General features: G+C 44.5%; 1 protein-coding gene across 6 annotated transcripts in view; it reads right to left on the reverse strand.

Moving 5' to 3' along the window:
* atad2b (ATPase family AAA domain containing 2B) overlaps positions 1 to 12,565 on the reverse strand; it is a 97,257-nt gene that overhangs the window by 54,612 nt on the left and 30,080 nt on the right. For 5 of the 6 annotated variants that reach the window (XM_042096567.1, XM_042096565.1, XM_042096566.1 and 2 more), the window contains exons 20-22: positions 7,104 to 7,239; positions 5,054 to 5,256; positions 4,011 to 4,170 (exon numbers count right to left, since the gene is read on the reverse strand). In XM_042096567.1, the coding sequence (XP_041952501.1) occupies positions 4,011 to 4,170; positions 5,054 to 5,256; positions 7,104 to 7,239 (499 nt within the window). The remainder of the gene's footprint in view (positions 1 to 4,010; positions 4,171 to 5,053; positions 5,257 to 7,103; positions 7,240 to 12,565) is intronic. The other variant, XM_042096563.1, reaches the window with a different exon arrangement.

The raw sequence follows: 12,565 nt of genomic DNA on the forward strand, positions 1-12,565 counted from the left end.
TCCACCAACGAGGAACAACAGATGAGAAAAGTTTGGATTGGCCTGAGCGTACTGGTGGTAGAGCTAGACGTCGTTCGTCTGAGGAGCGCAGCGGTCTGGAGGTAGCGTATGTCTGTATGAGGGCATTCAAGTAGGTGGGAGCAGAACCGGAGACTACTTTGTAGGCAAACGTTAGAGCCTTGAATTTGATGCGGGCCGCCACAGGTAGCCAGTGTAGCTGGATGAGCAGCGGGGTAACATGTGCCCTTTTGGGTTGGTTGTAGACACACACACGCAAGCACACACACACGGAACCCTTCACTTTCTTTTATGTGCATTTTTTCTTTTATCTTCTTTTATCCGGCTGACTATGAACACAAAATCCTACCGCAATTTGTAGATCTGCAAAACACAAGTGAGCCTACGTGTTGTGTTTACTGGTGCGACAGATAGTGTGTGTGCCTAGCTCTACAGTTTCTTAAAATAAGTGTAATGTTGGCTGGAAAAAACGACTCTTAAAAAGATGTCTGTGCAGATATTCTAATTTGTTTGGCAACTTTGTATCACCTTATCTGATCACCCAGTCATTGCTTTTGCATGTCCCATCATGCCAACTGCTGTCAGGTTATCAGACAGGCTGCTATTGAAGTTGAGCAGTGATTAACACACTGGGTAAATGCTTGCGTTCTGCAGCACTAGTCACATATCGGGGGAGATGCGCATCAATCTGCGACATTGAGGTAAGGTAAGGGAAGGTATATTTCCTCGTGGGAAATTAATCTTGGGCTCTTGCCACTCCTTCACATAACTTACAGTATTTACACACAACATAAATTATACATTCTTATTCCACTGCTTGGTTGAATTTGTCATTGTCCTACGTAATTTAGAACGACCATTAACCGTATGTTATTTGCACACCTATGAAGTCGATCCATTACTTGGCCGTATCACACTTGTATATTAATTCGCCAAACTCGTTGTGAAGTTTAAATGAACCGTCACGTTGCATCCGAGCTGTAAATGCAGACGTTCAGAACATTGCAACATTGTAGCATATGATGGAGGTGGCTAGATGGATGACAGCAGGCTAAGTAAAATAGCGACGTTTCAAAGCTAAAGTTCATCAGAATCTTGGGATACGCCCGCTTGATAACGGGAGAGATAGAACTAACGACTTGCCTTTGGCCGTAGCAACCATCCCTTTAGAACTAGTAACAGCAGTTTGTCCTGCAAGTTGAGAAATTAGTTGATACAGTATGTGTCGGAAGAAATTAGTTCTACAAACAAGACAGTTTTAGCGATTAAAACGTTTAAATTGTAACAGGAAATGAACACAACTCAAGTGGCAACAGTGGAACATACATACTTACATACATACATACATACATACATACATACATGTACTTCACTCCAAGACACTCCATCCCGCATTTCCCAACATACTCAACGGCAACACAGACATCTACATGACATAAGTTGCAGCTCAAACAGATATGTGCTCACACCTTACATGGGTAGTTTGTTAAAAGACGGAGAATGGAAATACAAAAAAAAACTAAAGTGGTGGGCAACAGCAGCAGGTAGGGCCACCACAAAGGCCAATGAACCTGTTCAATAAATACTGGGTAATAAAACATACTGCTTTTTGTTATTAGTCAGCATTTTAATGGCAGATGGGAAATTAGTTCTTATACCCGTTCAGTCTACAATTTGGTATTGTGGCATCCCATATGTGTATGCAATACTGCAAGTGTCTGCAAGGGCCCACTGATGCTGAGAGAGCGTGTGCGCGCGTGCGTGCATGTGTGCGTGTGTGTTTAATTGCTAATTGTCCGCCGAGTGTTAGTGTGCCTTTACAGTTGCCAGAGAAATGTGAATAATTGAAATCTGCTCCATGACACGCATGGCAACCTTGCCAACATGTCAACACACTCAAGGGAACACGGACCAACAGGATGTGCGTGTTGGATGTTTGTGTTGCATGTTTGTGCGTTTGTGTGTGTGTGTGTGTGGGGGGGTGTATGCATGTATGTGTGTGTGTGTACGTATATGTTTGTGCATATTCATGTGTGCGTGTGTCTTTGTGTGTGGTTGTGAGTGTGTGTGTGTGTGTGTGTGTGTGTGTGTATGCGTGTGTTGGTGGAAAAGCTAAATGAATAAATTATGCAATCCTAATTAGCTTCATGCGGTCTTAGTATTTGTTAATCTCCGAGTCAAAAAGAGACAGAAAAGAGGGTGAGGAGTTGAGCTCTTGATTTAGGTCAAAGAGTGATCACTGTGTGTGCGTGTGTGTGTGTGTGTGTGTGTGTGTGTGTGTGTGTGTGTTCGTGAGTATTGCAATGGTGATGAGGATGGATTTACTTACTAAGTCAGCAACAGCAGTATTTTAAAAATCCAATGCTCTCCCTGGCAAACAGGATTTCACTTTTCCATAAATAAATAAATAAATAAATAAACAAATCGAAAAAACAAACAAACAACCAAACATATATAACTGCAGCAAATGTCCTGAGGTGATGGTCTAATTCACCCACGGATGAGGAGCTGAAATTGAATCGTTGGTGAGTTAATAAGGCTCTCCATGAAGGCGTGACGCTTTTTCAGGCGCTTGGCTGCTCAAAAACAAAACTCATTGCCACCACGCACATTACGGAGTTCATTCACGCATTGTAACAGGAAATCAGCTGGTTCTCAAAGCCGTTCAATATCACCTTAAACGCACAATTAAGCCCCTTTTACCCTGCTCTCTCGCTGCCGTCGATACCGGCGTGAAGATGACGTGATGTCTCCCTCCCGTATGTGAGACAGGGAGCCACTGAGTCTTACTGGAACCACACATACTATACGCAGCCTGAGAGCTTAAATGGAGCCCCAGTGGAAGCAATTTGGCGCCTAGGAGTCAAGATGGAGCCTACTGGAGCCAAGATGGCGCCCACTGGAGCCAAGATGGGGCCTATGGGACACTACAGTATGGCTGTCTGGAGCCCTGTGGGCTACCCAAATGCATTGTGGGAGGCTAATGTGTGTGCGCTAATGAGTGTGAGCGGTTCAGTCTTTGTGGTGTCCAAGAAGTGTTTTGGGGAAAATGGGAATCACCACACTCCCAGAAGTTAATGTTTCTGCAATCACTTTGGAGTAGCAGTTCAATCAACTGCAATCAATATGAATGATGACATACGAGTGGGTAAGAGCTTTATACAGCGTCTGGTGGAGAAAGAAGAATTCTAATGGGGTGCCAATCTCTCATGGCAACAAAAGTCGAATCACAACACGTGAAACATCACTCCGTGATCCAGCATCTACTTTAACAAAAGCATGACGCCTCTTACATCCATTAAAAAAGGAACTCTAAGATAGCAGTACAGATCTCCAGCATGTCACATCCTTTTAACTTCTCAATGTGCCAAGATCTAACAGAGACACATTATCAGTAGCAGCAGTCCCCACTAGCTTTATCAAGCTACAACCACAATAAATAAATGAAAAATCTGTGTGCGCTCAGAAATCATTGTCACCCTATAAACCTCTGACGGTTGCAGCTCTGTGAAGCCTTTGAGGGAAGCATCTATGATTTATTCCAGATGGCAGAAAACTGAGAGAGGCTGGCACTGGACAACTACTCCAGTGCTCCTGCACCATACCAGCCATATCACAGGGGAGAGCAATGCGTTTCTGCATAAATATGAAATAGACATCACATACTGCATACTGAACTGTAGGTTATGTACATACCGCCCCACACTCCTTATCCTTTGAGGACTGATAAGCAAGTCCTTTGACTTCTAAAGAAGCTGTGAGGGTATGGGCTTATCTCCAGGGTCCCTGTCAGGATTGTATTCTAACACAGCATGAGTGTGTGTGCGTGTTTAAGTGTGCGCGTGTATGTGTAGTGTTACCCCCACGGGGCACTTGTTGGGATTTTACTCAAGGTTGAGTGAGTGAGTGTGTAAGTGTGTGTGTGTGTGTGTGTGTGTGTGTGTGTGTGTGTGTGTGTGTGTGTGTCTGCAGGTGCGCAAGTGTGTGCTTACCTCCTGGGTCCTTGTCGGGATTGTACTCTAACGCATTGCTGCATATGAGGTCAACGTCGGACAGGAAGTCCTTGGCAACGAGAAACTTGTGTGTGTCAATCTTGGTCATGATGGTGGACAGATCCATGGGCTGCCGTATGACCTCCAGATAGTCTGCCACCTGAGAGGAGAGAGTCGACATTGGTGAGTGTGTGTGCGTGTGTGACTGTGAATGTGTTTGTGTGCAAATGTGTTAGTGTGGAAATGTGTGTGCGTGTGTTTGTGTGCATGTGTGTGCATGCATGCGTGTGTGTGTGTGCACGTGTGGGTGTGTGTGAGAATGCATGGGTGTGCATAAGTGTAAGTGTGCCAATGGGTTTGCTAGAGAGAAGGAAGCGCTTGTCTGTGTGTGTGTGTGTGTGCACGTTTGTGTGTGTGTCTGTGTGTGTCTGTGTGTGTGTGTCTGTGTGTCTGTGTGTCTGTGTGTGTGTGTGTGTGTGTGTGTGTGTGTGTGTGTGTGTGTGTGCACGTTTGTGTGTGTGTGTGTGTGTGTGTGTGTGTGTGTGTGTGTGTGTGTGTGTGCGTAAGCATGTGTCTCAGCTAGGGCTGGGACGGTAGCCGCATTACCGCAGTCATATGGCGCCTGCATCGGCACAGTAATCACCGCAAAAAAAAAAAATCCTGTGAAACATTGGCCTGCACATGTGTAATGCAGAGGTTACGGTAAGGAAAGGAGTCTTTTAAGTAAAAATCCATACCGCCCCAGCCCTAGTCTCAGCTCCTCAATGTTAATGGCCTTGCTGAAGAAGCAGAAAAACTTGTGTGTGGGTCAATGACGTGACATGACGCTTTGTCAGGTGATGCAACCAGGTAAAATAGTAATAAACAACATACTTTTTTAATTTGTGAAGTATTTATTCACATTTTAATAAAGCATTAAAATGTGAATAAATAAAGCACAAAGTATTCAAGTTACTTTTAATACCAAGGTCAACTATAAAATAATAATGTTCAGCATTGTGTGTGTGTGTGTGTGTGTGTGTGTGTGTGTGTGTGTGTCTCACCTCCTCGATGTCGACGGGCTTGCTGAAGATGAGGAAGCGCTTGTCGGTAGCAAGGCGGCGTGTGACGTCCCTGAGAAAGAGGCGCAGCTCGCGCAGTGTGTTCTCCTCCTGCTCCTCCAGACGGCGGCGCTCCTCTGTAGACAGCTGCCGCGGGCCCTCCACCTCCTCCAGCTCCAGAACCTCCACCGCAGGTACACCCACTGCTGGAGGAGACAGAGAGAATTAACATCTCTTTCTCTCTCTCACACACACGCACCTCCAGAATTTCCACTGCACATACATCCAATGCCAGAGACAAGGAGTTAACATCTCTCTCTCTCACACACACACACACACACATAAAAGAATGATAAGATATTGCATGCGGATTGAGGCTGTACACATCTGGCATCAGAGGAATGAAATGTCTACGATTGGATCTTTCTGCCCAGGTGTGAATGTGAATGGAGTCTAATGCTGTGGGAGTCTAACAAGCAAAGCAGAGGCCACATGGGTTTCTGTGTTTTGCGCTGCAATACCCTTATCTCTCCACCTCTGTCTGCCAGTCATCATTGTAGCCAACACCTCCAGCAGTCAATACTGAGAAGAACCTTCTTACAATAACCAGTGAATGCTGACAGCTCAGATGAATGGCAAGACATGGACAGAGCTGGCTGTATCTATGCCCACAAGGCTCCGACAATATATCTGAATAATTCCTAACAAGCAAACTGCCAACTACTGTAGACTAACGGCTTTCAACCACATGCTTCAAATGCACCTACACCTGTCTGTGGTGATAAACATCCCATTAAGATGTCCAGCATCAGTGTAGCAAAAAAAAATGGTGCACTAGTCTGAGCCAAAGTCTAGCCCAGAGCATGCCTCTCCTCTCCTCTCAGCTGCAGCAGGCTGTCCCCAGCATTTAGAGTGAGTGGGGCTGGCAGCTATGTGTCGGGTGAGCCTAATTACAGCTAATGGGGCACGGGCAGCTCATCAGAGCCAGCGAGAGCGCTTGGCATGGGGCAGCCTTGGGACACAAGAAGAGAGGAGCAGAGGAGAGAGGAGAGAAGAGAGGAGAGGGGGAAGAAAGGAGGAAGGGAGAGGAGGCAGAAGAGTAAAGGTGAAGGAAAGAGAGCAAATGAGAGGAGAGGAGTGGAGAGGAGAAGAGAGCAGAGGTGTGTGGAAGTGAAAAGGGGCCTGTTCTTTTATTTAAGGGGACCCCCGACCGGAAACCCCAGGAAATGCCCCCCCCCCTGCTGATCATCACTGGGAGGCACCAGCAGTGCTCATATTTCCATATGAAAGACGCCCCCCCCCCCCCCCCCCCCACGCTGTCAACTTGAGTCCTTCTGAGAGGTCCCCCCCCCCCCGTGCACAAGGAAAGGACAGGAATGCAGAGATTCTGATGGAGGAAGAGACATATGGCCAAACTCAAAGGCTACTGATACACAGACTACTGTGGGGATCGGGAACGTCGCCAGCAGAGGCAAAAGCCAAACTCCCCATCACAGCACTGGGACAGTAGGTGACTGAGCCGCCCAGCATTAATGAAAATGACTGTGTGTGTGTGTGTGTGTGTGTGTGTGTGTGTGTGTGTGTGTGTGTCTGAGAGATCATTAAGGGCTCCGTCTTCACTAGCTGAGGAAATGAGAGCCAAGAGTGTGACGCAACCCTGATGAGAGTGAGAGAGAGAAGGGCCTGGGCTTTCACACCAGCCTCATCAAATAACATGGAGCACAGAACACACAACACTCGATTTGGAACATGAATTATAAAATGTGGAACATAGAACATACATGGCCCATGGAGCAGGGACCCCAAAAGTGCAGAACCCCCCCCAGAACTCTCCACTCCAGACCACAGCCAAGGAACCAAGCTAAGGAACCCACTGGGTCCTGGTGCACAGATCCAAACTCCACATCCCAGAGTACACCTCTCCTCTAAACGTGCCTGTCCAATCCCTGCTTACCATGCCTATCTGTGCTGACTTTCACTTTTTCACTTTCTTCTCCGTTTTCACCACCCCACCCCTCTCCCTCACAAAGATGTCCCCAGGTTCCTAGCGCACCTGTGTTCCTGCGACAGGGCGGAGCCTGGGCAGCCTGCACCAGGATGAGGTCACCGAAGAACTTCCTGCGTTCCTCGTCTCTGGCTGGACTCACACACACCACCTCCCCGCGCGCACGACTGAAGATGGACTTTACCTGGAACACACACAATAACACACGTCATCACACACTCACATAGACACACAGCATCTCCCCCACACGCATGACTGAAGTTGGAGATAACCTGGTTAACACACATTTACATACAACACAAATTAACACACATGCACACACACACACACACCGCACTAAAGATGGCCTCCAGTAGCCTGGACTGTGCAATCGCACCCCTGTGTAACTATAGGCTATGTAATTTTATGCAGAACATTATAAATTTATTTCTGTGAAAAAGAGAGAAAGAGAAAAAAAGAGAGATGGTCCACTCCATCTCCTTACATCTTTGTATAAACACACACACAGGACTATACTCTGGCTCACATTCTGTATAACCTCACGTAAGTGTGTAGGTGTGTTGCACCCACACAACACACCTACACACACTGCCACCTGCACCCACGCACACACCTGGTCTTGCCAGCTCAGTACTGTGCCCATGCCAACTCCGCCCCCAGTGCAGATGCTGTTTACCTGAGCAGTGCAGGGCTGGCGTGTGGACAAGGGTAGGGAATGCCCCCTGAATAATGGGTGAGGGCTGGAAACGAGCCCAACACTGACACAAGGCACAGATATCTGGCTATATCTAGCCGCCTACAGGAGCAGCGCCACCCAGTGGCTGGACTCCAGAAAGCACTTTAGACAGAGAGACAACATACTGTATATACTGTTGGCTGAGAAAGAGTGTTGTCAGGGCTCTACAGTGCGCCCATTTCACTCGCACATGCGAGTAAAAATGATGGCGTGCGAATGCAAAAAAATATTTAGGCGCACTGGTGCGAATTACTTCTAACCATGTCAATGTTTGTCTACAAAATACACCGCAACATCGAGAAACATTACTGGTGCAAACCATAGAATCACGTCGCGAATGCAGCATAAAAACTACACCTCCCATCAACGTTAGCAGTTTCGCGTTGTGACTCGCTAGTCGCTTCTATCAAATCCAAGAGCGCGCAGAAAAAGCGGAAAGTTAGACTAGCCAGCCAAGATGCAAAGATTGAAGAAATTAGTTCTTCTATCCACCGAAGTCATCGGATATAGGAGGAACATGATGAGATTCTGAGAATGCAGTGAGAGAAGGAAAGGTAACCTAACAAGCCTTTTAGCCCAGTTGACGTATTGGCTGCAATATGCAAATAGTTGTAGCGAAAAGGCACAAAAGTAGCCTCCCGTAATACTCCCATTTTATTCAAAGGTAGAACGCTACTGACAACTCCAGGCTTCCACGCATTCTTGTTTGTTTACACTGAATACAAGCTGAAGTGCAAAACGAAAGTAGGCCTAACGTTTGCCTATCTGCCCCCATCAATGCAGATATTTCAAATAAAAAATAAAAGTATAAAAAAATATATCCTTGATTAGACTATGTTGGGTTTTGTGGAAGAGCAAATGGACTGTTTTAGTAGTAGTATTCAGTATGCAGTCAGATAGGTTACCATAGGCATATTTGGATTGGCTACAGATGGATTCACAAATAAATAAATTAGCCTACATTTGGCAGGATACTTGATATACAGGCTGAATGCAAATATGGCAATGTATTATATTATTTTACATTAACAAAATGTAGGAAAAAAGAACAGACTGAAAATAAAGTAGATTTAAAATCCTGTTTCCTGTAGCCTAAATGTTGTCAGTCATTCTTAATCTTCGCAATTGGTGCACTGGCATGTTTAACTGTTAGCTGCAGTGTAATGTTAGATTATGTGTAAGTTAAGTACAGAACTGACTGTGCGCCCAAATTTTTGTCTGTGCTCCTACATTTTTTAACTTGGGCGCACAAGTGCTCCTGGAAATGTTAGTGTAGAGCCCTGGTTGTTTAGAAAGAGTGTCTCAGTGGTTGTTCCGCTATGCGTGGTTTAGAAAGAGACATCTCCACAGTTGTTTGATCACATCTATGGGGAGGTTCAGCCATTGCTCTATGGCATGTGAATTGGACTTTTCCTTTCATATGGTATCCTGACATACCAGTGTCTGATAACAACATGGACACTGCTGGAATTAGAGCACTGGATTGGACTTTCAGGTATAGTCATCAACTGGGTCAAATCATACCTACAAGAAAGGAGTTTGCTTGTTGCTATCGGCAACTGTACCTCTACACCAACGTCCTTGACCTGTGGTGTCCACCAGGGGTCAATCTTGGGGCCACTATTATTCAACCTCTATATGCTCCCACTTGGACAAACAATTTGATTTCCAATCATGTCTATGCCGATGACACCCAACTTTACTTAGCTTTCACCTAATGACTATGGTCCCCTTGAATCTCTTTGTCAGTGTATTGACAAGATTAACAACTGGATGTCTCAAAATTGTCTTCAATTGAACAAAGAAAAAAGTAATTATATTTGGTAAAAAAGAGGAAAGACTTAAGGTTGTCACTCTCCTTGATATTAAAGGGCTTAAAGCAAAGGATACGGTTAGAAATCTTGGTGTCATAATTGACAGTGATCTAAAATTTAAACAGCCACATGAAAGCAATAACTAAATCAGCTTTTTACCACCTCAAAAACATTGCCAAACTTGGAGGGCTAATGTCTAAGCATGATCTAGAAAAACTTATTCATGCATTCATCTTCAGTAGGGTTGACTACTGCAATGGGCTTTTCACAGGCCTTCCTAAAAGACTATCAAACAGCTTCAGATGATACAAAATGCAGCGGCTTGAGATCTCACAAAAACTAAAAGAACTGACCACATTACTCCAATACTTAAGTCCCTGCATTGGCTTCCAGTAAGTCACAGAACTGACTTTAAAACGCTTTTGCTTGTTTATAAATCACTAAATGGAACAGGACCAAATTACAGTACACACCTTCCAGACCTCTCAGGTCTCAGGAGAAATACTTGTTAGTAAAACCTACTGTTAGAACTAAACATGGTGAAGCAGTGTTTAGTTGCTATGCAGTTCAGCTCTAGAACCAACTTTCAAATGAGATCAAAGTTGCCCCAACTGTAGCCAGTTTCAAATCCAGACTTAAGACCAAACTTTTCTCTAATGCTTTCTGCTAACTGATCACTTATTTTTTACATTTCTAAATCTGGGAAAGTCTTTCAGCTAAAATTTGAATAATTGCTATGTTGTTTTTTTATGTTCTAATTATTATTACTTTTATTATTACTTTTTAAACACTTTTAAATGATTGTCCTTTTATGCTTTTATGTACCATCACCTTGTATGTTTTATGACTTAATAATAATAATAATAATAATAATAATAATAATAATAATAAGTTATTATTTTTCTTTACTTTTTAAACTATTCTTTGACTATTGCCCTTCTATGCTTTTATCAGCTATTCCTGTTTGTTTTTGTGTATGTAAAGCACATTGAATGACCTCTGTGTATGAAATGCGCTATATAAATAAAGTTGACTTGACTTGGACTTTCATACACCGCAAGCTCGGAAGGAGCTGTATGGAATATCTCACTTTTAAACGTTACCCTCTCTTCAGCTTTTGGCATGTAGCTTAGAAAGACCGAGTGTTTCTGCAGATGTTCTATCAGATATAGCTTAGGTAGCCTAGGTTCTCTAGATGTTCTATCACATGTGGTTTACAAAGCCAGAGCGGTTCTGTTGTTGCTCTCAAACAGGCATTTAGTAAAGAGTGGGCCATTCTGTGATTGTTGTGCTCTGTTGTGCTCTGTCCCATGGCCATGTGCTGTGCGTGAAATGTGTGTGTGTGAGTGTGTGTGTGTGTGTGTGTGCATTGCTCCGTGGTTCTAATTTGAGGATTGACCCCTGCTGAGGGGGCTGCTGGGATGACAGCTGTCACACTGAGTATGCCAGAAAACACACACACACACACACACACACACACACACACACACACACACACACACAGTAGCCAAGACAAGCTGCAAACCAGTCACACACATACTAACAACATATAGAAACTTGATGGCAAAAATGCCTTGGGTCTAAACGGAACATAAGCCGACATGGCCCAATAACCAACAACATGATAAACCAAACTGATGCATGCTCGTGACAGCAGGCTCAGCTTAATGCCAAAAATATCTGTGTTTTCCACAAAATTAAGGTGTGTGTGTGGTCAGGTGTGGTGAAGGTGAGAAGAGTCCTGAAGGTGTTTTTGTGTGTGTGTGTGTGTGTGTGTGTGTGTGTGTGTGTGTGTGACATCCTCAGGCAGTTGTGTGTAAGTGCGGTCGGCCATGGCGAGGATGAGGATGAGTGAGAGGGAGAGGATATCCTGCAGGAGTGTGATGAATGTATGTGTGTGTGTGTGTGTGTGTGTGTGTGTGTGTGTGCACGCAAGTGTGTGTGCGTGTGCGTGCACGCAAGTGCAGTGTTTCCCCTACAGTGTATTTAACAGCGGCGCAGCGCCGCCGCTGGATTTTCAGCGCCGCTGCAACATAATATCACGAGATTCACTTAACACACTGTAAAAGCACAACGGCCAACGTCATCTCGAAATTGTTTTCTGAAAGTCTTGAGTAAGTTAAGTGCATCAAATCCGCACTTAGCCTCTCATTATTCAGGACATATATGCGGCATGATGTGTCAGGTGATTACAAGCCCAAAGACAAGTCTGCATCCCATATGGCTAGCCTACGTTCTGAACACGGTTACATTGTTTAGCTATCCGACTGATGGGGTCTTGCTCCGCCACAGTGTAGCCTATGGTGTCATCGTTCACTTGTAGGTTACACAATAAATAGCCTACTTATAGGCCGGGTGACAATAAAAAATGATATTAGTTATATTTCATCACGAAGCTGTTTGTATGCCGTGAATTCGCTTGTAGCCTATGCCATATGTTAAGCTTGAGCAATTCCTCTGATCCAAAGCCTGCTTTGACACATTGACACTAATGTGAAACATGCATCCTCCTCTCCTAGCCTACATCAAATAAAAGAAACCAATTCATGATTACCGAAATGAATTTAACATGGGGGGAAAAAAGTTTGTTGCGATTTAGCCTACTGTTGTGATGCGGTTCTTTCTGCTGATTGGATTTACGTCCGGTGTCGTCAACTCTGAGAACTCTTGCTCCGGCTGACAATTTTATCCAGACAGCTGATTTCCCAAAGATGAGCCTCCATCAACATTCAACGACAAATTATTAAAACGTAAGTAATGCAATAGAGTAAACCAATGTGCTACAAGGTGTATGGTCTTAACGTTAATTGTAGCCTAGACTTGTAACGTTAGCGTAGGGCTACATGTAATGTTTGCATGGGAAAGCTAGGCGAACACAGTCTAGGCCTGTTTAAACTTTCTGATAGTTAAAGGAAATATGAGCATATGTTGGCATATACGTATAGCCTAAATTCTGTCCA

The sequence above is a fragment of the Alosa sapidissima genome, chromosome 6 (genome assembly GCF_018492685.1).
Source record: "Alosa sapidissima isolate fAloSap1 chromosome 6, fAloSap1.pri, whole genome shotgun sequence".
Taxonomy (NCBI): domain Eukaryota; kingdom Metazoa; phylum Chordata; class Actinopteri; order Clupeiformes; family Clupeidae; genus Alosa; species Alosa sapidissima.